This window comes from Pan troglodytes, chromosome 17, assembly GCF_028858775.2.
Source record: "Pan troglodytes isolate AG18354 chromosome 17, NHGRI_mPanTro3-v2.0_pri, whole genome shotgun sequence".
Classification (NCBI taxonomy): domain Eukaryota; kingdom Metazoa; phylum Chordata; class Mammalia; order Primates; family Hominidae; genus Pan; species Pan troglodytes.
Window position 1 is genome coordinate 68,668,228 of NC_072415.2, and position 27,133 is coordinate 68,695,360.

The 27,133-nt window shown below is 43.8% G+C and overlaps 1 protein-coding gene across 5 annotated transcripts in view; it reads right to left on the reverse strand.

Moving 5' to 3' along the window:
• ALPK2 (alpha kinase 2) overlaps positions 1-26,963 on the reverse strand; it is a 148,230-nt gene extending 121,267 nt beyond the window's left edge. For 4 of the 5 annotated variants that reach the window (XR_010151955.1, XR_010151954.1, XM_063795758.1 and 1 more), the window contains exons 1-2: positions 9,586-9,714; positions 5,992-6,109 (exon numbers count right to left, since the gene is read on the reverse strand). Coding sequence is in view for 3 of the 5 variants with exons in the window: in XM_063795758.1 (XP_063651828.1) it covers positions 5,992-6,109; positions 9,586-9,694 (227 nt within the window). In the remaining 2 variants the exon portion in view is untranslated. Of the gene's footprint in view, positions 1-5,991; positions 6,110-9,585; positions 9,715-26,616 lie in introns of those variants that run through there. The other variant, XM_016933807.4, reaches the window with a different exon arrangement.
• Positions 26,964-27,133: the final 170 nt, after the last annotated feature.

Consider the following 27,133-nt stretch of genomic DNA (forward strand, 5'->3'; position numbering starts at 1 on the left):
AAGTGCAAATAGAGGATTTAAAAGATCAATTAAATTTCCCACAGATAGAAGATACAGATTACAAAATCTGGCTACAAATTCCACTCATGTGAGTACGCACACCTTGTTGCAATGTGACTTTGCCACTCTTCAAAAGTAGAGTCTATTTTTCTTAAATGTGGGTTGGCCTGTGACTTGCTTTGGCCAAGAGAATGTGAGAGAAATGATATTGGGTGGAACTCATGAGGCCCGGCAGCTCCGTGACCTTGGAATGCTGCCCTTAGACTGCCCTGTAAGGAAACCAGTGCCGTCCTCCTGGGGGATGAGAGCCCATGTGGAGGAGAGCAAGGTGGCCTAGCCAACAGCAATATCCACTGCCGGGCCTGTCAGGGAAACCACACTGGACCTTCCAGCCCAGCCAATCCGTAAATGGACTTGAGTGGCATGAATGAGCATGAAAAAGCCAGGGAAAACCAGCAGAGAACCAGCCCGCCAGCCCACAGACCCATGATAACTAAGAAACTGCTGCTCTACGAGAGCACACCAGTTTTGTGATAGTTTGCTAAAGTTGCTCAACCTTGGTGCTCCAGACATCTTAGATCGGAGAATTCTGACTGTGGGGATTGACCTGTGTACTGTCCAATGTTCAACAGCAGGTTTGGCCTCCTCCCGCCAGATGCAGTAGCACCCCACCCCCTCCTGTCAGGACAATCCAAATGTTTCCAGACATTACCAAATGTCCCCTGGGGGAAAAACACAAGTGACCCAGGAAACCTTATTGATTTCCCCTTCAAATCCTTGAATAATCAATCGTGAATTTGGGGCAGAGTTGAAAAAAATGTTTTTGCCCCTTGTCCCTAGACATCTCCCACTGGGTAGTCTGGATGAACTCAGCTGGTGTGTCTGGAACCAACACTGCATTCTCAGATAAACCTGGCCAGTGCTTATGTCCAGGTAGGCAAAAAGCCCTGCCTCTTTTTATGGGATTGCTTGGCTACCCCATGTATTAGCTTCCTAGGGCTGTGTAACAAACTACCGCAAACTGGGTGGCAAAAAGCAACAGAAATTTATTCTTTCACAGTTCATGTGTCCAAAATGTCTAAAATCAAGTTGTCGTCAAGCCATGGTCCCTCAAAGGTTCCAGGGAAGACTCTTCTCTTGCCCCTTCCTAGCCTTTGGTGGCTGCTGGCAATTTTTGGCATGTCTCGGCTTGCCATTGCATCACCCCAATCTCTGTCTCTCTGCCGCCATTTTTTCTCTGTGTGTGTCTCTGTGGCTCTGTTTTCCCTTTTTAAAAGTATGCCAGTCATTGAATTAGGACCCACCCTGTCAGAGGTGTTTGAACCAGAATGACTCCATCTTGAATAGGGTCTGGGTAAACTAAGGCTGAGACCTACTGGGCTGCATTCCCAGGAGGTTAGGCATTCTTAGTCACAGGATGATACAGGAGGTCGGCATAAGATACAGGTCACGAAGACCCTGCTGATAGATCAGGATGCAGTGAAGAAGTAGCCGAAGCCCACGAAAACCAAGATGGCAATGAAAGTGACCTCTGGTCGTCCACATGGCTCATATGCTAATTATAATGTGTTAGATGCCAAAAGACACTCCCACCAGCACCATGACAGTTTACCAATGCCATGGCAACATTTAGAAGTTACCCTATATAATCTAAAAATAGGAGGCACCCTCAGTTCCAGGAAATCTCTGCCCTTTTCCCAGAAAACACATAAATTATCCAATTCTTGTTTAGCATATAATCAATAAATAAGTATACTCAGGCGAGCAGCCTATACCGCTGCTCTGCCATTCTTTTACTTTCTTAATAAACTTGCTCCAAATTCTTTCTTGTGTGAGGTTCAAGAACCCTCTCTTGGGGTCTGGATTGGAACCCCTTTTCTGTAATAATCCAACAACCTAATCCAATATGAACTCCTTCACTAATTATACCTGCAGAAATCCTATTTCTAAATAAGGTCGCATTCTGAGGCTCCAGGCAGACATGGATTTGGGGGACACTATTCAACCCTGTATACACTCCATGAGCTGATTGGCTTGTGGTGACTGTGCCATTCTCCTGGTCATTGTCCCTGCCCGGTGCTCTATGGACCTGTCCCCAGCCTGGCCGATGCCAGGGCAGAGTTGATGAGACAGCAGAGATGCTGCTTTGTCCCGCTTTAGCCCAGGCAGGGGCGGAGCTTTGCTGCTCCTGGTGCTTCCTCCGCCCCCTTCCCCTTCCTTCCACCTCCCTCCTGCTGGCTCTCAGCACAGCCATGTGATTGCAACCATCAAAGGAGGCCTCCCTGCTGAGGAGGGGGTATATCTAAGTGCGGGTTCCTGGACAGATTTTTATCTGTTGCTTTGCTGCCTTTCTTTACATTATGTTCATAAGAGACCACAATTCCCCGTTTGTATACACATCGTTGCAATTTGCTTTCATTATGAGGTAGAAAACATCTATTTGCATTTTCCTCCACACTCCCCAACTCCTACATCTTTTGGGAAAAAAAAATTCTATTTCAAGCTACAGTGCATACCATAATGTGATTATTAATGTTTCTTTCCCTGGGAATGCCTTCTTGGCTTTCCATTTCTCTTCCCTGCCAAGCACACTTGACCCGTGTTAATGTAAAGGTTACAACAGCAATGATAAATCTCTTCCCCGCCGTCTCACTTGCCTGAAGTGCCCAGGTTCATGAGATGAGGACAGCATGAGGAGAAGAATGCAGGATGCAGGGAAGATAGAGGAAAGAGAGAAAATCAAAAGATTCATAAATCGCAGGGCTCTTAGCCTCCAAGCAGAACTGCAGATTAGATTTGTTAAACCAAAAAAGCCCTTGGGAAACACAGAAACAGGAGCTTTCGAATATCTACAAACTCAGATTTAATGACCCAAAGATCAAATGCAGGTGAAGCCAAGTACTTTTCTTTGGGCTATGAGCTAATCCAGTGGTTGACGGTATATAGCAGGAAATTTTGAGACTAATATTATAACTAACAACTAACTTTTAATCTTTGAAAGGCATTTGCACAAAATACCGTTCATTTTCCTCACCAGCATTTAACATATTGGTATAAGTCAAATCCCTTTGCAGATGAATGCTTAGGACGTAGAGCGTGTCTCAGTTTCGGCAAAACACTGGAATCACCTGGGATTCCGATTTAATTGGTCAAGCGCGAAGCCGAAGCATCAGTGGGTTTTAAAGTCTCCCCAGGTGATACTAACGGGCAGCTAGAATTCAGAACTACCGGTATAAAAAGTCAGAACTTCCCACGATCATTAGTGCCCAGCATACTTACTGCTAAGCAGCAAAACGTGACCACATCTATTACAGGGCTCTACCAACATTTCTTGCATTACGACTGAATACTTTTCCTAGTAGACGGGCTATTTTTCAAAATGGCAGCCCAGGAGCTTGGAATGAGTGGATTCTGTTGTGTCAAATCTTCAATTTTCATGGAAAGCCACTGCCCTGCTGGATCTCAGAGCAGGGAATGGTGACTCCCTGAACCTTCCACAGGGCAAGTTCCCTCCCCACGTTTCTCCTTCTGCTTTGTATACCTTCTGCTTTGACTTGCCCACCTGCCTCTGGGGCTTCCTCAAGGGCTTCTTATTCCTCCATTCCTTTATACCCTCATCCTGTATATGGAACATAAAACAGTAATAGCAAATCTCAATTCTTAACACATGTCAAGCTTCTCTTCTGGCTAAAATGTGGGTATAATATTTTGGTTTACTGTGAGACTAAAATTAATCAGGAAATATGTGTTGATTGCTCAGAGGAAAATAAGCAAGGGTGGGAAACATACAAAGAAGTTCAGTGTGTAGATCCTCAAGGATCTTACCAGGGTAGGCAAACTATAGCCCGCAGGCCAAATCTGGTCCCTCACCTGTTTTTGTAAATAAAGTTTTATTGGTACACAACTATGCTATTTTTTTTTAAAGCATATTATCTATGACAGACCTGAATAATTGTGGCCTATTTTTGCATCTGGCCTGCAAAGGCTAAAATACTTACTATCTGGCCCCTTTTAGAAAAATGTTTGCTAACATTGATCTAGATAAACCAACCACAAAAACAATAGACAGAGAAAGGGAGAGATATAGATAGATAGATGTCTCCATCCATCCTTTCAACAAATATTTATGTTGTAGGCACTGTGCCAGGCTCTAGGGGATGTTTGTGTGAATCAGAGAGGGCTACTTCCCATTGTGAGGCCCACAGTCTACTGAACTTGTCATCAATCCTGAGCAATGAATAACCACCAAAAGGGAGGCCTGTGCAACAAGATCAAAGGAGAAGAGAATGTTTGAGGCTAGACAAACCCATGGGTAACTAGAATCTCACCTGTGAACCTTACAGGTGGTTTCTAAGCTGAATGGGATAAAGACGAGGAAGGGGAGACCTCGACAAGGTTGGAATGAAGAAGTAGGAAAGTCCAGGTCATGGTCAAGGGCCAGCAAATGCCAATCTGGCTGTCTCCCAAGTATACTGGAGTGGTAAGGGGAAGAATGGCTTTCTTTGTTCACCACTGATCATCCATACCAGAGTTGACGTTTTATAAGGGTGTGGACAATGTTTGTGTTATTTACCTCCATCTCTAGCGTTAAGCAAAATGCTTGGCATATGTAGGTGCCTGAAGAATATTATCTAAAGAATTAAAGAATAGATGAGTAATGGGTATCTCAAATGTTAGGCTAGATATGCTGTAAGTCAGATAAGCATTTCAACCTTGGTAAAATGATGTCTGATGTTTATTATTTATTTACATATTTACTTATTTTTGTGACAGGATTTCACTCTGTCACCCACGCTGGAGTGCAGTGGTGCAATCATAGCTCACTGCAGCCTCAAACTCCTGGGCTCAAGCAATTCTTCCACCCTGGCCTCTCAAGCAACTGGGACTACAGGCACGAGCCACCACGCCCAGCTAATTTTTCAATTTTTTTGTAGAGATGAAGTCTCACTGTGTTGCCCAGGCTTGTCTCAAACTCCTGGCCTCAAGCAATCCTCCTGCCTCACCCTCCCAAAGTGCTGAGATTGCAGGCATGAGCCACCACCATGCTCAGCCTGTTACTTTAAACAAAGGACTAGATAGGAGATAAGAAAGCTTTTGTGTTTATGAACAACTCCTCTACAATGAAACTTCTACAAGCATTACATTCTTTAACTCTGTCAGCCTTTTGTTTTATAGATGATGAAATTGAGTTTCAGAGAGGTTAAGCAACTGGCCAAGGTCATACAGCAAGAAGATGGTAGAGCTGGAACTCAACAAGTCTTTTTTTAAATCTCAGACTCAATGCTATCAGCACACTCCCATGCCTACCAGTCATTTTCATACCATGCTTTGAAGAACCCTCAGGCTCCTCAGAGCCCCATAATGGCACTGTGACCAATTTAGTAGCATTGAGGATCAAAAGCACAGACCCCCTACCCAGCTTCACCCTGAGCAGTTCTCATTTTCTCTCCTTTACTTATTGAGTTTCCTGGTTTTATCCAAACAAAAGTTCTTGGAGGAACAAAAAAAAATTCGAAATCACTGTACTGGACCATACTACTTCCTAAAATAAAGCCAGGGGGTATGGTTTCTAGCCTGAACTCCACCACCAAGGTGCTGTGGGATCATAGTCAGCCACTTCTCCTTCTTCCTGCCCATGGAAGTTTGGACAATAATGCTGAGATCCTATCACACTTTCTTCACTTTCCAGAGAGATCAAGATGAAATGAAAAGCTTATTTAATGGATGGCAATGGCTGGATCACCTTGAACAAAATTCTAGATAAAGGTTAACTCCATTGACAGCAGCAAATTAGGGGAGTATAATTAGTTACTGAGCAGAGCTCAGGAAATCATCATTGCTGGGTGCTTTGGCTGATGCCTGCCAATGGCATCTAAAATTATGACTCTAGAAGCAAATATGAGCCAATCTTTTGGCCTTACCTCATAGTAATCAGCACATGACAGAATATAGGGATATTAGTAAACAGTCCACAGGGGTATAGCCACTTACCAAGAGAGATGTAACACATGAATATACTGATTCTCAAAGAATTCATAGTTGGAAATAATGCCACTCCCATCGATGGCCTGACCATTCTTATACCAAGTTACCTCTGGCTTGGGCTGACCTGACAATAAAGAAAGAAAAGTATCCTTATTAGTTTAAGTATTTTTAGGAAAAAAAAAACCCATAAAGCTATGAACAAGGATGGACAGTAAGCAACAGGGATGAGGATGATGGATTACGTTAGGTGAGGAATTGAAAAGCCTTCTTCTTCTTGATACAAATAAACACGTAATTCAGCAGACACTATTGAGCATGTTATGTACCTAAGATGGTGCTGTGCTGATGGGTGGCATACAAAATGAAAAATGCTACCCCTAATCTCAACGTGCTATTAAGAAAAATTTTCCAATACTTGGAAATAAGGCAAAGATATGAATAGTATCTTTTTTCAATGTCATATGAAGGCAAAGGCCCATCCAAGCATGATCTTGGGTCATATACTTTGTTTCACTCAATGATAACTACTGATTTAAAGTGAAGGTATATGTTAATTTATAGGTTTTTATCCAATAGAAATGCAAATAATTTCCATCTAGGAGAAAAGATAATCCTATAAGTTATTGTTTATTGCTCTGTAGGACATTAACCAGTGCTACACCTAACCCAGCAGTTTTACCCCAACATTCCTTTATTAAATTGCCTATACACACCTAGCTCCTCAAACTTTAATAGTTTCTGGTTTCTTCTCTAATTAATTAGTTGAATAAAATCTTTAAAATGTGTATTTCATATTTGCATGGGAATCACCTTACCTTTCTGAAAATTATACTTTAATAGTGCTCAAAGTTAGTGCGTTAGTTATGGCACCTTTTTGAAAATTATACTTTAATAGTGCTCAAAGTTAGTGCGTTAGTTATGGCACAAAAGAGAGGGGAACAAAGTAGATTTGCAAATGCCGCTTTCTTCCTGAGGATGAAGAGTTTGGAACGTAGGCTTCCCAGACTGATGCTGTGCATATGGTACTGATATCATCACAGAAATTGACCTACACTTTCTCCCTTAGAAGAGATTCATCGTTCCCTGGTGTTCAGTAATGGGACGTGATGTTAATGGGCTAATCCGGTAAAACCTCCGGGAATTTCATCCACCCCTTGGGATTCTTCCCTCCTGTTACAGAGCAGGAAGGTTTCCATTGTGTTCCAAAGAGCTTTCTCATTAGCCTTCATGTCACTGAAAATATGTCAAAATATGCCATATGCACAGGAAGGAAAGCCTGGTATTTGGAAACAATACACCATTCTTAATCTGCCTTAGGAACTTTCTTGTATTTCTGTCTTATTTATTGCATGATTTTTGGCGAGCAACTCCAGAGACCACTAAGATGAGAACCGCATGTTCTGGCCAGGCATGGTGGCTCACGCCTATAATCCCAGCACTTTGGGAGGCCGAGGCAGGGGGGTGAATCACTTGAGTCTAGGCATTTAAGACCAGTCTGGGCCACATGGCAAAACCTCATCTCTAGAAAAAATACAAAAGTTATTTGGGTGTGGTGGTGTGCACCTGTAGTCTCAGCTACCTGGGAGGCTGAGACAGGAGGATGATCTGAGCCTGTGTGGTCGAGGCTGCAGTGAGCTGTAATCATGATTGTGCCACTGCACTCCAGCCTGGGCGACAGAGTGGGACCTTGTCTCAAAAAAAAAAAAAAGAAAAGAAAAGAAAAAACGGAACTCCATAGAAAGAGGAAAGACAAACGAAGTACAGAGGGAAGAAAAAGTTCGTTAGACCTGCACCTGCACCATGAGCAGGATCTGAAAATGCTAAGTCTCCCTCCCACCCTCCCTGTGTCTCCCAGCTAGGCTGCCGCTGTGCTCATGCCATGAATGTGCTTTTTTGGCAACTGTGGATTTTTCCTCCTTGCCTTCTCCTTCAGGTAAACGCCTGAGTAGTTACCCTGGGGCTTGGAACAGATAGACCTGCATGCAAGGATAAATCCTCCAGCAGCTGCATGGCTGAGCCTCTTACAGGCATTTGCCTATAAAAAGACACCAAAAAATGGGCTTCCCTGAAAAACCATCAAGGGGTTTCTGATCATAATTCATTTCTGCCTGTTCTTGTCAACCCTGTGTCCTCCTTTAAGACTGTTTCATCACACTCCTTTATAGGAAGCAGTGAATTCCTCCTTTTTGTGGGTATGTGGCTGTTTTGAAGAAAATACATAAAGTGTTCATGAGCTGGGCCTGGGAACTCATTCTGATCTCTTGGATTCCAGTTTTTCATTCAGGCTGATGAGGGCTGATTGATTTCCCCCAGTTTCCTAATGGCTGACTGTTTTTTTCCCCTGTGCAGTATAGATCTGAACAATCAGCCAGAAATGAGACTTGCATAGGGAAGTGGTATCTGGTATCTTGTGGGTGGTTCTCTTTTCTCCTGCCACTTGCTGGAAACCTCACCTGAAAGTCCTCCCCTTGTTTTTGGAACCTACTGTGGGTCATACATTGAGAGCCACCTCCTAAACATTTCAGAAGTATCTGGGCGAGGGGACCACAGCCAAGTTCAGGGCATGTCCAAACACACGAGGGCTCTGCTCTGAAGACTCAAGGTCAGCTTGCACTGTTCTGTCTGTCTGAATGACGATGGACCATCACGGAGACAGAAGCCTGGGCTTGGAGAGGCTGAGCGCACAGTTCTACACTGCAACTCCAGGCTGAAATCGAGGTTTTATGACAACTTCTGCTAGCGAAAGGCAGCCGTTTCTGAGGCTCACCCCTCTCCTCTCTGGACTTAGAAAAATGGGATCAGAGACCAACCTGGCCGACATAGCGAAACCCCATTCTACTAAAAATACAAAAATGAGCTGGGCATGGTGGTATGCATCTGGAATCCCAGCCACTTGGGAGGCTGAGGTGGGAGAATTGCTTGAAACCAAGAGGCGGAGGTTGCAGTGAGCTGAGATCGTGCCATTGCACTCCAGCCTGGCAACAGAGCAAGAGACCCTGTCTCAAAAAAAAAAACAATAAAAATAAAAATAAAAAAATTAGCCAGGTGCAGTGGTGCGTGCCTCTATTCCCAGCTACTCGGGAGGCTGCGGCAGGAGAATAGTTTGAACCCAGGAGGCGGGGGTGGCAGTGAGCCGAGATCACACCACTGCACTCCAGCCTGGGTGACAGAGAAAGACTCCATCTCAAAAAAAAAAAAAAAAAAATCAATTAAAGAATAACAGAAGAGTTCCATCAATTTACCAAAAAAAAGTGATTCATGCCATTCCTCTGTGCTCCATGAATTTAAACTATGGTTAAGGACACCCAAGAAAGAAAGAAAATTAAGAGTGGATTATCTGAAAAAAATAACCAGTGTGAGAGTTGCCTAACCCAGAACCACAAGGTGAAGTAAAGATCACTAAATCGTGTCCAGGAAGTCACTCAAAGAAATCTTTTAGAAACAAATCATAGAGGATGGAGTTGCTTCATTGATTACACAGAAAAAAAAAACTTCCAAGGTAATTTTCCCAAATGATGTTTTAGTAATGCCTTTGTGAGCCAAGAAACCTGGTATGCAGGGAGATTTTAGAGGGTGATTAGCTAGTCTAGTGATGGTTACCAGATATTATGCAGCGAAGCACAGCGTCTGACTTCTCAGGAACCTTCTGGGAAAGCAATGTAGATAAAAAACACAGCGGGGGCCTCTGGGGCCCTTCGGAGTCTGTCATCCTTTCATGCCGCACCGAATCTGAAAAAAAAAAAAATCCCCGACATCACCATTTGTTCTGGGATTTCTCTGGCCTTCTTAGGAATTCCAGAAACCACAGGGTGCCGCCCTGGCAGCTCACTGCACGCTGGAGGGTGGGCAGACTGAAGGTCTTTGGGCAGCCTTTCCAGGCCGTGGTGCTGCTGGTAGGTGGGCTGGATCCTTCTGTATTTCCGGGATGTCCTGTGCATTGCAGGATATTTAGCCGCATCCCTGGCCTCTACCCACCAGATGCCAATAGCACCCCCACCCCTCCATGTGTGACAATCAAAAATGTCTGCAGACACTGCAGGGGAATGGGGGGGGTGCCCTGATTGAGAACCACGAATCCTATTGTCCTAGGCAGACCCCAGAGCAGCCAGAGTTCCAATGGAGAGGGAAGCATCCCATGAGGCTATGGTTAGTGCCACCTCCTCTCATTCCTCCTCCTTTCTCTTCTTAAAGTCTTTTCACACTGTGCTCAAAAAAGTGTGCATATGTCTTTGCCTCCAAAAAACATGTCAGTTGTGTTGAAATGATGTCCAGGGAGGAGATATTTTGAAATTAAGATATGACTGCTCCTTCTGAGCACCAGGTGGGTGCCCTAGGGGAAGGCAGGCACTAAACACTTGATTAGTCACCAGATATATTATTTCACTTAATCTCTTTGAAGCTACTTAAAGGATAGTTATTAATGTCTCCTACATTTTACAGAGGTGGAACCTGAGACTCAGAGAGGTTCAACAACTTGCTCAAGATCACACAGCTCAAGTGGCAGCCACCTTGGGGCTGTCCTTCAGGGCTGTGCAGGCTGACACTTTCAATGTGTAAGACACCACTGGAGCTTTGCAAGGCACAGCTTGCACAAGTATGAGCCAGCCCTGAGGGCGCAGGTTGGTCTGAATCCAGAGAACCCTTTCCTTTCCATGCTACTACTACCAGCAGATACAAGCTGGCTTCACTTGGCCAGACCTCTCCTTTGTGGAGCCCTGAGCTTAGAAAGGGCATTTAGTTCTGTCTACACAGTAGTGTCCACTTCTTCACAATGGCAGGCGGTTCTCCCACACCACAGAGCTCAGACAAAGAAAAGAACCACACTGCAGTGTGGTTAGCCTGAACAGGGAAGGGGCGGTTAGGAACTGCAAATCCTGAATCCAGGGATGCTGAGGGCCCCAAAGCAGACACCTGAGCTAAGCTCTTGGTAAGAGAGGCCAAATTAAAGCAGCCACAGCTGTATTGCCAAAGGGACACCCCTTTCCATATGAGTGTCAGTAGCAGCTTCTTACCCATTTAGAAACAGTTCTTCCCTATTTCTTCCCACTTTTCCAGATTGTCTCAGATACCATGAGAGACGAGTTCCCCGAGGACAGTTCAAGGTCTCACCAACACCTAAAAAATCTCCTGATGAGCAGAAGTGAGCAGAGGGAAAAAGAACCTGAGTTCAGGGCCAATGATGTTTGAGGACCCTTACCGTAGTAGCAGGACGAGCAACATAATTTGCAGGGCCTGGTTCAAGATGAAAATGAGGGGTTCTTTGTGCAAACAGGATTAAGGATTTTAAGATGGTGACAGCAGAGCATTAAACCAAAGACAGCACCTGGCCCGGCATGGTGGCTCACGCCTCTCATCCCAGCACTTTGGGAGGCTGAGGCGGGCGGATCACAAGGTCAGGAGTTCAAGACCATCCTGGCCAACATGGTGAAACCCTGTCTCTACTGAAAATACAAAAATTATCTGGGCATGGTGACTCGTTCCTGTAATCCCAGCTACTCAGGAGGCTGAGGCAGGAGAATTGCTTGAACCGGGACCTGGGAGGCAGAGGTTGCGGTGAGCCAAGATCACGCCACTGCACTCCAGCCTGGGCGATAGAGCAAGACTCCATCTTAAAAAGTAATAATAATAATAATAATAAAATAAAAAGACGGCACCCTTCTGGGTTCAGGGCCCTGTGTGAAGACACAGATCTTGGCCCATGAGGCCCACCTTGCTTGGTGGATGCTGTCCTTGGAGCATTCTGCTCACAAATGCCTCTAGTGCTTGCTTTTGAGATCACTCCTGCTGCTTTGGAAGTTCCCACAGCATTTCCTTAATCTCAAGATGTTCTGTTTAGAAATATGGTGTGAACTGTATTTCCCAAAAAGTGTTCCCAAACTGCCCCTCCATAAAGCACCTACACTCTGTAAATATCAGGGTTAAAAAATAAATTAATTAAGGGGAATACACTGCCTTCCCTTCCTCAGGGAGAGTGTGTGCAGGAAGCAACTTTGTGCTTAAACCTGAAGTTAAATTAACTCCCATGATGGGTGGAAAGAGCCGTAATGTTGAAGAAGTGATATGGTGGCACTGAAAAGAGAGAAAACTGCTTGGGCGTGGGGCAGAACACATGAGATGGGAGAGAGGTTTGAGAGACATACCTGCTGGGACAGGTGTGGAAGACTGAGCAAGAGAGGCTGAACTGAAGATTTTTCAGAAACTATGCGTTGTGATTGTGAATTGGGTCCTTTTGACATTCTTTAACAAATGACTTACATTTCCAATTATTTTTGGTTATAGAACTTCTTAAATGTAGCTGTGCAGAGGCTGGATGACATGGGGCTCCGGTTCATACATGTGGTATTTCAGAGCACAGTAAGCCCCTCTCAGCATAATGGCAAATTAGTTGCACAGCACAGGAAGAAAATTCATCTGCTAGATAGCAAATAGATACCTCCATTCCAGATTAGGTTACAGGTACATTTGGTGGTTAAGGAATGGATATCAATTGGTATTTTTTAAAAACCAGATTTAACACCAGCCCAAGGCTGGGCTCAAGCCATCCTCCCACCTCAGCCTCCTGAGTAGTGGGGACTAGAGGCTTGAGCCTCCATGCCCCACTCTTTTACAGCCTTAATGAGATGTAATTACCATACCATACACAATTTACTCATTTAAGTTGTACAAGTCAATGGCTTTCACTATATTCAGAATTGTGCAACCATCACCACAATCCATTTTAGAGCATTCTCATTACCCTAGAGAATCCCTACACCCCTTTTACCTCCTCATCTCCCCATTTCCACCCTCCCCCCCAACACACACAGCCAGAGGCAATCACTAATCTACTTTCTGTCTGTATGTATTTGTCTATTATGGATTTTTTTTTTTGGTAGGGACAGGGTCTCACTACATTGCCCAGGCTGGTCTTGAATGCCTGGGCTCAAGCAATCCTCCCACCTGGCTTCCAAAAATGCTAGGATTATAGGCAGAAGACACAGAGCCCGGCCTATTCTGGACATTTTATATAAATAGAAGCTTTCACTTAACACAATGTTTTTGGGGTTTGACCATATTGTCACCTGTATCAGTACTTCATTCCTTTTTGTAGCCAATCAGCAATGCTTTTCAGAAGCAACTGTTGAGACAGAGGGATGACTACCCCACTCTTCATATTCCTAGGGAAGTTACTCAAATGGAGGGGGACAGTGGCGGGCAGGGCAGCTCTCATAGCAAGAAAACACCCTCCTGACCAGGAGGCCCCATAGAACTGTGAACACAATACAGGCTTTGCCACCTGCCAGGAACAAATCTACATCCAGCTCTGCCAATTATAAGGCAAGGCATTGAGCCTACCTTCTCATCTGTAAAAGGAGGGAATGATAATAGTCTAAGGATTAGAATAATGTATGTCAATTGCCTTGTAAATATCTGTTACATAATTAGTTTTCATAATGGTAATCAGCGTAGTATAAGGAAAGAGTTCACTTGTTTCATCAGTTTCCTTTTCTGCTGTGGGTTACCACAATGATTCTTTTTTAAAGTGATATACCAACTAATGTGTAAAAATGTCTCTGGGTGTAATTGTCACCTGCAATAGTAATTTACAGGACATGACCTTCCATTCTCATTCCTGGAGATCACTGCTATGGATGGAGAAGGAGGAAAGTATAAATCCAGCTGTCAAGAGCTGGGCTGACGTTGAGGAGCTTCTGTGTCATCTGTGACTCCTCCCCAGGTGATGACTTCCTGACAGTGTTGTCCCACATGTGAAAATACTGACAAACACACACTATTTGACTCACATAGTCAGTTTAGTGACCACATATCTGAGCCACAGAGCACTGACTGTACTCTGGAGAGGAAAAGGACAGTTAAGTCAGGCTGTGGCTCGTGTTTGGTGGCTTCTCTGAAGGTGAGAACCCTTGATGACAGATTTATCATTCTCTGCTAGAGATGAACAATCAATATTGAATTATTGGTATTAGTAGAGGAGTTTGTGGTAGGCTTCACAGATGACCTTGGGAAAACAATGTGTTAATTGGAAAGAATGCTGGATTTGCCTTTTTTCTTTTCTTTTTTTGCTGTGTGGTTATGGTGTTATGATATATCTATATATTTATTGGTTTCCATCCACAGTTCCTGGCTCCTAACTCCCATAGTCCTTGTTATAATGTTGAGGCACTTTTGGCCTTGGGAAACAGAATCTCTCTCTCTGACCTTCTATCCTTCTTTTACCTGTCCAAGGCAGGACTCTGTGGTCAAAAGGCCCTTATTCCAAAAGACCCTCATTCCTGCCTCTTACTCTAGAGGAAAGAATGCCACACAGAGAAACGAATGCCAAGAAAAGTCTGAACAGACAGGCCTTGCTGGGTTCAGATCAGGTGCTTTTTGTCCAATCACATTTCTACATGGTTGTCAATCGTGCCTATGTAGCGAAGCCTCCATAAAAACCCAAAAGGACAGGGTTTGGGGAGCTTCCAGAGAGCTGAACACGTGGAGGCTGACAGGAGGTGAAGAACTCATCCACACACTGGGAGGGTGGCACATCCCAACTCCATGGGGACAGAAGCTCCTGCAAATCGCCTATGGATCTCTGCATCTGGCTGTTTACTTGTATCCTTAAAATAACCTTTGTAATAAACCAGTAAATGTGTTTCCCTGAGTTCTGTGAGCTACTCTGGCAAATTAACCCCAAGAGGTGCTCATGGGAACCCCAACTTGAAGCCAGTCAGTCAGAAGTTCCAGAAGCCTTGACTTGCAGCTGGTGTTCCGGGGGCTTGGGGGGTGGGTGAGGAGTAGCCTTGGGGACTGGGCCCACAATCTGTGGGATCTGACACTATCTCCAGGTAGACAGTGTCAGAACTGAATCCGAGAACACCCACCAGTGTCTGCAGCTTGGCGTATGGGGTAAATCCACCACAACTTTGGTCACGGAAGTCTTCCTCTTCTTCCGTGTTGATGATTGTTGTTGTGGTGGTGGGAGAGCAGAGAAAAAACAGTTTGAGAGAGATTTTCCCTAAACAGTGGATTGTGGCAAGTTTCTTTGTATTTGTATTTGAATTTATTTATTTATTTATTGAGAGAGTCTCACTATGTCGCCCAGGCTAGAGTGCCATGGCACGATCTCAGCTCACTGCATCCTCCACCTCCTGGGTTCAAGCGATTCTCCTGCCTCAGCCTCCTGAGTAGCTGGGATTACAGGCGTGCACCACCACGCCAGGCTAATTTTTGTATTTTTAGTAGAGACGGGGTTTCACCATGTTGGCCAGGCTGGTCTCAAACTCCTGGCCTCAAGTGATCTGCCCACCTCGGCCTCCCAAAGTGCTGGGATTACAGGCGTGAACTACTGTGCCCAGCCAACTTCTTTCTTTTTAAAAATTTTATTTACCTTTAATTATACTGATCCTAAGTGGATACATTTATGTTCTTAAAAATACATATAAAGGTAAAGTCTCCCAGAGGCATCATCTCTCCATCTCAGTTCTCTACCAAGAGGAAGAATCTGGTATCCTTTTAGGCATTTTTTTCTATTCATTACACATATAATCATCTAAATATATGATAATTTTGTTGTATGTATGGCATGAATGGTATATATGTATGTTGGTATGTATGGTACATGCTTTGTTGACAGTTGGCTTATTTTGCTTAATAATAAGTTTTGGCAATCTTACAGTGTCAACCCAATCCATAAGGCTCTCTATCAGTTTTTGAAAGCTGCTAAATATTAGTATTCCATAGTATAGCAATATCCCACTTAACCCATCTGCTCTTGTATTGATGTATAACTTGGCTGGAGTGTTTCAGACTTCCAATGACATCCTAGTACATGCTTCCTTAGACACATAACTGGTCTCTAGCCTAAATGCCAAGACATAGAATTACCAGAGAGAAGACTGTTCACATATCACATTAAAAATATATATATATTTTTGAGATGGAGTTTTGCTCTTGTTGCCCAGGCTGGAGTGCAATGGCACGATCTTGGGTCACGGCAACCTCCACCTCCTGGGTTCAAGTGACTCTCCTGCCTCAGCCTCCTGAGTAGCTGGGATTACAGGCACAAGCCACCATGCCTGGCTAATTTTTTGTATTTTTAGTAGAGACGGGGTTTCACCATGTTGGCCAGGCTGGTCTCGAACTCCTGACCTCAGATGATCCACCGGCCCCAGCCTCCCAAAGTGCTGGGATTACAGACGTGAGCCACCCCGCCTGGCCTACATATCACATTTTATAGCTACTCTAAAATGGGCAGGACCTTTAACAGGTAGCAGAGTGATGTGATGATGTGGAGCGTGGATTCCTGTACCTGCTCCCTAGGCTCAAACCTCAGCTGTGCCACTCAGTAGCTGATCATCTCTCTGCCTCAGTCACTTCTTCTATAAAACTAAGATAATAGCAGTATCTATTCATTTGACCATTATGGAATTTGAGTCAGTCTATGTAATGCTCTTCTGAATAGTATATAAAGTAAGCACTATGTAAGTGTTAGCCGCTGCCAGTGGCTTTGGGTTTAACATTGGCAAGATTAAAAAATAATGTATTTCTCTCAAATTGTTGTAGAACAAAGGCTATAGGAGCGTTATTTGAACATTTAAAACACTCAAGTGATGTCACGTTTTATTCTGACTAATCTGCATCCCCCTTCCCCCCTGCACCCCTGCAATCTGCATCCCCCTTCCCCTACCCTCAATAGTCAGCAAGTCGCATGGCTGCTGTCACCAAAAAGCTTGCTGTCAGCTGAAAGGATCAGGGAAGAGGTCACAGCTCACAAGCAGACCACAGGTAACCGGCTCTTGTGGAGCTGGCAGGAAAGCCAGCAGTCAGGGCGCCTACTCAGTGGGGACAGGAGGGATTAGTTCTGATTACCCAGCCTAATCCAATGGCAATTGTCTTCCTGAATTTGCCATCTCAGTTACTGTAGATTTGGACACCACACCCTCTGTCACCTAATACCCAGTCCCGTGTTAGTTAGGGAACCTTATCCAAAGATGGTTTCTGTAAATTGCGTGGGGAGGAAGCAGACCATGTCGGGAGAGACACTTAACACATTTCGGGTGCCTACTGTGTGTCAGCCCCAAGGCTGGGCACTTCACAGACAAGATCGTATTTCATCTTCACAGTGAACTTGTCTGGTGGGTGTTCTTTGCTATTTCCCAGCTAATGACTTGGAAGCTTCAGTCACTTCTAAAGGTTGGTGTAAGAAGCATAACTTCTCACAGCCTGCAAGTGGCAGAGCTGAAACATGAGTCCAGATTTGCTGGAGTGGAATATTCGTGAGGATGTGGAAAAGAACAAGAACCCTCATTCATTGCTGGTGAGAATGTAAAAGTGGTACAGACAATTTGGAAAACACTTTAGCAGTTTCTTAATCCATTTCCCGTTTGCCCCGAGAATACTGTTGTCTCCAATCCTAATGTAATATTACATACATTTCTGTTACATTAGAATTAGAGATAAATTGTGTTTAGAAATAACTCCAAAAACAGTTTTTATATTTTATTTTCACATTGAAAATCAGCCAAATTTGTTTCAGCCTCAAAGAGTGTGTTTATGTAAAATTGAGTGCTGGCAGCAAGCTGCACTTTTTGTTTTTTTCTAAACGGGAAATGTGTTTCAAAGTTAAACATAAATTTACCAAATGACCCAGCAATTCCACTCCAAGTTATCTTCCCAAGAGAAATGAAAATGTATATTCACACAAAGACTCGCACACAACTGTTCTTAGCAGGGTTATTCATAATAGCCCAAAATTGGAAACAACCTAAATGTCTATTGGAAATAACCTAACGGTCCAACTAGTGAATGGGTAGACAAAATGTGGCGCAGCCATACAATTGAATACCACTGAGCAATAACAAAGAACAAACTATGGATACGGTGGGGTGCGGTGGCTCACACCTGTTATCCCAGCACTTTGGGAGGCTGAGGTGGGCAGATCACCTGAGGTCAGGAGTTTGAGACCAGCCAGGCCAACATGGTGAAACCTGTCTCTACTAAAAACTACAAAAATTAGCCGGGCATGGTGTCAGGTGCATGTAATCTCAGCTACTTGGGAGGCTGAGGTAAGATAATTTCTTGAACCCGGGAGGTGGAGGTGGCAGAGAGCCGAGATCATGCCATTGCACTCCAGCTTGGACGACAGAGCGAAGTTCCTTCTCAGAACAAAAAAACAAACAAAACAAAAGTATGGATACATGGTATGACATAGATGAACCTCAAAAACATTCTCAGTATGCTGAGTGAAAGAAGCCATACACAAGAGACCATACAATAAATGGAATTATACAATATAATTATACAATATAATTCCATTTATATGAAGTGTCCAATAGAAATTATAAAGACAGAAAGTAGATCAGTGGTGGTTGGAGGTGAGGGCAGTGGGGAGAATGCTAATAATAAATGTGCCTGAAGGATCTTCTGGGGGTGATGGCAATCTTCTAAAACCAATCTATGGTGATGATTGCCCAACCTAGTACATTTGCTTTTTAAAAAAAATCATTGCATTTAGCAATTAGAAATGGTGAATTATATGATATACAAAATATGCCTTTATAAAGTTGATTTTAAAAATAGGAGCAAGGAGACAAACATTTAATGAGCCCCTACTAAATTCACTGCGGCGTTGCCTGTGATAGCAAAAGCTAAATGTCCATCAATAGGAATGTGGTTATTGTATATCTAAAGAATGGAATCTTTTTTTCTTGTTAACAATAATATACATTTAAAAAGAATGAGACAGGCCCAGCATGGTGGCTCCCGTGTGTAATCCCAGCACTTTGGGAGGCCAAGGTGGGTGGATCGCTTGAGCCCAGGAGTTCAAGATCCACCTGGGCAACATGCTGAAACCCCATCTCTACAAAAAATACAAAAATTAGCCGGGTGTGTCGCATGCCTGTAGTCCCTCCCAGTCACTCAGGAGGCTGAGGCAGGAGGATGGCTTGAGCCTGGGAGGTTGAAGCTGCAGTGAGCCGTGACTGCACCACTGCACTCCAGTATGGACAACAGAGCAAGGCCCTGTCTCAAAACAAAAAAAAAAAAATGAGACTCTGATAATGGAATAAAAAAAATGCACTGATATGGAATAATCTCCGGGATACATTAAATGAAATAAACAACGTATAAGAGTGCAGGGAATGTGATCACTTTTTTTTTTTTTTTTTTTGAGGCGGAGTCTCGCTCTGTCACCCAGGTTGGAGTGCAGTGGCACTATCTCGGCTCACTGCAAGCTCCGCCTCCCAGGTTCACACCATTCTCCTGCCTCAGCCTCCCGAGCTGGGACTACAGGCGCCCGCCACAATGCCCGGCTAATTGTTTGTATTTTTAGTAGAGACAGGGTTTCACTGTGTTAGCCAGGATGGTCTTGATCTCCTGACATCGTGATCCGCCCGCCTCAGCCTCCCAAAGTGCTGGGATTACAGGCGTGAGCCACCGCGCCCGGCCAATGTGATCACTTCTATAGGCAAAGAAGAAGGAGGAGGAGGAGGAGAAAAGAATCTTATATGCTTGTTTATACATATATTGACTAGAAATACACGAGAAAGCAGTAGCTTGGTTGCTCTTGGGAGGAGGCCTAAGTGTGGGGGGTGGAAAGAAGGCATGCCATTCGGAGACAGTGATAGTCTTTGTATATCTTTCTGGATACCTTGAATTTATGTATCTTACCTAATAAACAAGTAAAAGCTAACTTTTCAATATTAATAGTGAGCACCTCCATGTGCCCAACAGTGTGTTCGGTGCACAATTTGTCACATAGACGTGGTGAATACTGAGCTGGCAGCAGCTCCCTCTGGATTTGTTTTGAATTTATTTTAGGTGGAAGAGTCTTTCCACTGACTCTCCTCTCCCCTTCTGTTTAAAATGTATGGCAGTTTCCAATCTTTATGAGAGGGCTTAAAAAAAAAAAAAAAGCTCAAGGTTAAATAAAACCTGTGCGAGGCCGGGCATAGTGGCTCACTCCTGTAATCCCAGCATTTTGGGAGGCCGAGGCAGGCAGATCACCTGAGGTCAGGAGTTCGAGACCAGCCTGGCCAACATGGTGACACCCCATCTCTACTAAAAATACAAAAATTAGCCGGGTGTGGTGGCACACACCTGTAATCCCAGCCACTTGGGAGGCTGAGGTAGGAGAATTGCTTGAGCCCGGGAGATGGAGGTTATAGTGAGCCGAGATCGCACCATTGCACTCCAGCCTGGCCAACACAGCAAGACTCTGTCTCAAAAAAATAATTAAATACATAAATAAATAAAACCTGTGTGAGAGTTTAGTACCTCCCCTGATTTTGCAACTGAAAAATGCACCTGAAACACAGACAGGTTAGGTGACATTTCCAAGGTCACACAGCTTGCTAGTGACAGAGTCCAGGTTTCTTGACTCTGATTTTCCATGTACTGCATTGAAAGGATACATCCTCTTGCCTATCTTGGGGTAAAGACAGGGAAGAGAGGAGAACTTATGGTGCTATAAACATACAAAGTGTGACAGTGCTGTAATCGGACCCACTTCCTTGAGTTAACTGATTAAAATCACTTTGGTTTGAAGTTGAATGTCATGGGCCGACTGCTGTGTCCAGTCTAGGAATGTGTCGTCAATGTCATCACAAACATTTTGCAGTAAAGAAAGCCCTTCTCTGGCTCGTTTTCCTCTTATCCTCCACATTTGCCCAGGCTCCTTATGTTCCCACCCTCACTCCCCTGTAATGAAAACTCCAAAGCCACTCCAACTAATCCCTCTTGGGAGAATGTTTACTTTCAATGTGACCAAGAGGTGAAATGCTGTGGAATTTCTGGCATCAGACAATATAGGGGAGAACCTGGAAAATCTTAGGCTATCTTCTGTCTCACTCCCCGCCCCCTGACAAAAATAAGACCAACCCTGAGTGTAGTTAACTGAGCCCGAGTGTAGTTAACTGAGCTAGAACTTATTATGCTGAACTAACCACCTGTCAGCAAGTCCATTCAGAAAAAAGCAGTGGTGTGAGGACAGGGAAGTTTTGCAGGAGAGTGGTAGTCTGATCTCTGCCACCTTCTACCCTCATCCTTCAACCCAGCCAGTCAGAGTGTCTTAGGGGAACACTTTTCATATAATGCCTCCACTTGCCTTATTTCCAGAAGATTTTTTTTAATAGAGATGGGGTCCCACTATGTTGCCCAGGCTGTTCTCATACTCCTGGGCTCAAGCAATCCCCCCACCCACCTCAGACTCCCAATACAGAAGATTTTTAATGGTTCTTTATCTAATCTTGTTCTAGTAAATAAAGTGTGCCTTAGAGATAAGGAACATCACATCCAATAAAAAGGGCAATAGGGTGCAGTACTGTAGCCAACGGTTCATTCCATTTCTTTTTATTTCTTTTGAGATAGGGTCTCCCTCTTTCACCCCACTGGAGTGCAGTGGTACAATCTCGGCTCACTGCAACCCCTGCCCCCTGGGCTCAAGCAATCTTCCCTCCTCAGCCTCCTGAGTAGCTGGAATTACAGGCATGCACCACCATGCCTAGCTAATTTTTGTATTTTTAGTAGAGACAGAGTTTTGCCATGTTGGCCAGGCTGGTCTCAAACTCCTGACCTCAAGTGATCCTCCCATCTCGGCCTCCCAAAATTCTGGGATTACAGGTGGCTCACGCCACCGTGCCTGGCTGGTTCATTCCATTTCTGAGGCAGGACTGTTCTGTGGAAGAACATTTTAACTTGTCTGGGCTGAACTTTAAAGCATGCCCATCCTAATTTTTTTTTTAAATTTTTTCTGGCTTACCTTTAGCAGTAATATCCTAAATCTTTAAAGTATAAATGCTCCCCATGGCTAACTTTATAACTAAGGGAAGAAGTGGTAAGATTTCAGAGACCTTTCTCCAAAATATCTAAAATCTCCTAAAGTGGCCATTCGCTTGTCCTCCTAACCAAAGCCTCTTCCATCACTCAGCAGCCTGGGGACTCGGCTGGCGATTCCTCACCCTTCCTGCTTTGTTGGCTCTGATTGGTCTAAACTGTGGTGCTCTTGGTCACTGATTGAGTCATTAACCAAAGTTTAAGCCAATCACATGTGGCACTCTCCAAAAAGTAGTTCAGGGGTGACCGAGTCAGTGCAAAGCTTAGGTTGTTCACTCCGTCATCCACAGAAAAAGGAAGGCATGTGAACCTCAGCGAAGGCCAATAGCTATCTTGAGACCGTGCTAAAGCTGGCCTGATAAAACCAAAACAGAGATGAGCAGAGCTTCCAGAAATGCAGGAAACAGCGGGGTCCTGACCAAAGTCCTGGACTCTTCCATGGTATGAGCAATAAATCCTGTTACTGATTTAGGTAGTTTGAGTTGATTTCTTTCTTTTTTTTTTTTTTTCTTTTTGAGACAGAGTTTCACTCTTGTTGCCCAGGCTGGAGTGCAATGGCACGATTTCGGGTCACTGCAACCTCTGCCTCCCGGGTTCAAGCGATTCTCCTGCCTCAGCCTCTCAAGTGGCTGGGATTACAGGCGTGTGCCAGCATGCCCAGCTAATTTTGTATTTTCAGTAGAGGCAGGGTTTCACCATGTTGGCCAAGCTGGTCTCAAACTCCCGACCTCAAGTGATCCACCCACCTTGGCCTCCCAAAATGCTGGAATTACAGGCATGAGCCACCAAGCCCAGCCAAGTTGATTTCTTTGTTGCTTCTAGAAGGCATACCCTCTCCTCACTGGCCCACAGTGCCTGAAATTCCTATCATTTGGCTCTCCATTCCAGATCTCTATGTTGGACATCAAGTTACAACCAAGTTACCGACAGAAGTAATGGATTGAAGATTAAATGATTTAATCAAAACCATCTAACTCTTGACAATTCTTTCATCATCAAGAAGGCGGGGGAGGAGAAGTGTGAAAAGCGTAGCCCAACCACACTAATTTCTGATTTTCATATTCATTCTTTCTCTTTCTGCCCTCCATGTTTTTAGTTTGCTTTTCTGGATTTCCTTTACATAGAAGGACCACTTTCCATCTCAATCTGTTCAGAAACCCCGCCAGGTTTTCAAACCCCTAGCTCAAATGCTGGTTTCTCTTTGAAGGCTTCCCTGATACCCTCAGCTGAAAAAAAAAAAAGCCCCCTAAAAACTAGAGACCATTAGCCTCAGCATATTGTCCCCACACTCAGTGTCACCCCCAGCAGCTAGACTGTAAACTGCTTGCCTGCAGGGCACCTGATGGGTTAACCTTTTATGTTTACAGCACTGGCACACTGTATCTGTGTCTCTGGCACCCCCTGAGAAGTAAGGAAAGTTTGGTGGTTGAAAAGAATAAGCACAAATAGGTTTTCTTCAGGAACTGCAGGCCGAAGAAATGGCTACAGCAGTGGTTCTCAGAGTGGCCCCTGGGCCACGCCATCAGCATCACCTGGGAACAAGGAAGAAATGCAAATTCTTGGAAACTTCATAATCAGAAACTCTGGGGGTGGAGCCCAGCAACCTTTATTTTAACAAGCTCTTTAGATTCTGTTGCACTTGAAAGTTTAAGAACCGCTGGACTCAGGAAGGTCTTAAACTAGGGGTTGAGGAGCAAATGAGCCTGTTTAAGAGCAGGGGCCTGGTTATCTAAGAGCAGGATTGAAAATCAAGTGAAAATCAAGTTGAGCTGTGCAGCCAGGACATGAGGATAGCAGTGGAAGGGCTGGCTCTTGAGAGGGAGGGTGCAGTGTAACCAGAACTGAACTCTCGGAATTGAGCTTCTCTTCAACTTGCTGCCTGTCTCTTCGAGCTGATGTCTGAAGTCTCCTGATCAGTTTTGTCTATTTGGCCCATGCCAGGTGGGTGTGCATAGGCGGAAATCCCAGTAAGGGCTTGAAACATGTTTAAATGTTTTATTTGATGTAGGTCAGGTGTTTATTCTTTCATTTTCGCCAACCCTAAGATGACGTGATTACGTTCTCCCAAGTTGCTTTACATGTTTGCATTTTCAGTTTTTCTTTTTGGCAGCATTCAACCCAGAGTAACGTATCCTGGGTTCCTTGTGAACCTGTCTGTAACCGAAGCGAAGAATGTATCGAGGTACTCCAGTGGGCCTGGGAAAGAGCTGTGGGGTATCTCAGTAAAAACAAGGGGCAACAAGAAAGATGTCTGATAAAGTTCTTGGGAGCTAGCCCACAAGCCCGCTTGTGAATCTCGTCTGCTCCCTCACATCCCTGACTGGCCTTTCTCCCTATTCATTGTGTACTTTTATCACTGACCCCGCGCAATTCTAGCCCACGGTGCGATCCCTATCCTGGAAACTACACTTCTTCTGAGTTGGCCCAAAGCTACTGCCCCTGCTCAGCTCCTCCAAAGGCTAGTCCACTTCAAAGAGTTTTCACCTCCACTCCCGCCCCCACCTCTCTCAATGCAAGACTCCACTATAATCTTTGAGGAAAGGCTGGGCGTGTGCCTTCATTTTCATAGTTTTCATCATGATCACAGGCCTTTCATTACTATGGATTCCCAAACACTCATATTTAAATATGGTAATGATATGTATTAAAAAGCATTCCCAGAGGATGTTGATAAATCTCTACTTCTGCTTTTAGATAATAAGCATCAATTATCCATCAACTATTTTTAGTAAAAAAAATTTTTTTCTTATTTATCATAGATACATTCTAAAATATCTTTTTTAAATTTTGTTTTCAAACACATTGTTTCCAAGTATAGAATTTTTCTCAAAGAATCTAATTGTCTGTGTTATGTTTGTTTGATTATTGCACTGATGCAGATAATGTATAGTTTCTATTACTTTATATAGTTTATTTTATGGTAGTATTCTAAAGTTTTAGCAAAAAAAAAGACAGAAGCTTTTAATTAAGGTGAAAAACTAACTTTCGTTGAGAAACTATGATTCGACAGATACTTTAGGTATATTTATTCATCTAATCCCCCATCAATCCTGTTAAAGTGAATACTGTTAAGATTTTACAGATGAGTAAACTGGGGTTCAAACAGGTTGAAAAGTTATGCTAAAATTAGGAGTCGATTCCAAATCTGACTCCAGAGCCTTTCTCAGGACCTCCCCTGCTTCTCCCACCTCCATCTAGAGTAAGATACTAACTCAACTGCATCGCCATCACAGGGGCTGATACCTACACACAAGTGTTCAGGAGGCTGTTAAAAACTCATGAAATTGGAGGAGAAAAAAACTTTGCAGGTAATGACAATAGGAACTCTGCCCTACCTGAAAGCTTCCCAAAATTATGATTAAATGTTTGGTAAAAACATCAAAAAGACAATGTAGGCCAGGCACGGTGGCTCACGCCTGTAATCCCAACATTTTGGGAGGCTGAGACGGGTGGATCACCTGAGGTCAGGAGTTCAAGACCAGCCTGGCCAACATGGTGAAACCCCATCTCAACTAAAAATACAAAAAAATTAGCTGGGCATGGTGGCAGGCACCCGTAATCCCACCTACTTTGGGAGGCTGAGGCAGGAGAATCGCTTGAACCCAGGAGGCGGAGGTTGCAGTGAGCTGAGACCGAGACATTGTACTCCAGCCTGGGCAACAAGAGCAAAACTCTATCTAAAAACAAAAAACAAACAAACAAAACAAAACAAAAAAAGGACAATGTATATTTGGGAGCTAAAGTTCATTTAGTTTGTTTTAAGTCCTGATTTCCAAGATCTGAACATGGTTATTGGCCATCCATGCTTTTTAATACAGGATTTGTGAAGTTGTTGATTCGGAAGGTAACCCACAACATCCTTGGTTTCAATTCAGAAGCCACACAGCAAAAAACTCCTTCAATTTGTCCTTAGTTGATATAGAGTTATAAAACATATCACATATCTCTGGAATGACCATTCCTGGTTAATTAATCTTTAGAAATAAAGGCTACCTTTACTTAAGGAAAAGGTTGTGGAAAGAAAATAATTAGAGCAGAAGCAGCTCTAAATGCCATTCTTGCTTTTATCTATTTTTAAATGATTGCCAAATGTCTGTAACTGACACCCTTAATCAAGGCTTTTAAAGTTTAGATGTGTTCATTAAATTGTAATGTGACAGTGGTGGCATTTAATTGATGGATTTTTTTTTGGCTGACTTTTGGCCTTAAATTTTTTTAAAAATCTATTTAACAACTCGATAAATGTTTACATCAGCCATTTTGAAATGCCTGATAGCTTTTCAGCAAATCGCATTACCTATTGTCAGACAACATACTCCTGTGTCTACCCAGATAGGAGAGATTTTCAATCATTCAGTTAATTCACAGTAAAAGGAATAACTCTTGACTAAAATACTCAAATATTTCAGACAAAAGTCTCTGGGGCCTGAGTTACCTGGATAGTTGACTTTTTATGTTACTTTGCAAAACTTTACATATCACTCGTTTGAGTCATTCTGTATATTTTTTCTAACTGTTAAGATAGACATGATGTGAAAGAAACTGTTTTCATTCATTATTGTCAAGCCAAAATAAGCAAATTTAAAAATAGCAATAATTTTCAAAAAGGGTCAAAATGGACTTAAATTACAAGACCATGAGAGTTTGCCCACTTTAAAACCTTATATGCCCAAATATCCCATATAACCCCTATTGGTTTCATCTCATTCTATTTCATCAGGAAACCATCTGCTTTGTTCTTTGTTGCAGAAAATGTAAACAACTATATATTGAAAGCGCAGCCATTCCTTATGTAAAAACCAAAGTCTACATACTTACTTTTCAGTACTCTTTGTCCAAGAAATGTTATAGGAGGGCTGGCTCAGCTGTGGATTCCCCAGGCTGTGTGTGAGGCATTGATTGGGTGTCCCTGTTGCCGGGACAGGGATTCAAAGGAGTTTATAGGGCTCAGGGTCTTCCACGATCAGGTCAAAGCACAGATGGGTCTGCTTCCGGAAAGTTCATCTCTTCCTAAGAGGGGAAATTCCATGCCCGGGGAAGTTCTGGAAGAAGAGCATTTTTTCCCCGCCCTTCAGTGAACTAGGTCATTGCTGAAGCTGGAGAATATATTTTAGCATCCCTGTGATGAAACTTGAGGGCTGTTTCTGCAGTAGGTGTGACACTTGTTGACACGACACGCTGGGGAGGCCCTGGCAAGGGGGCCTGGTGAAATGCAGCCCCAGGGAGCTGATGAAACCCAGACGACCTGTCACTGGCTGCTGCTCAGGAGACCGAGCAGCTCTTTACAAAGCCCATGCTGGACCCTGGGCTTAGTTGCTTACTCCTTAGGAAAGGA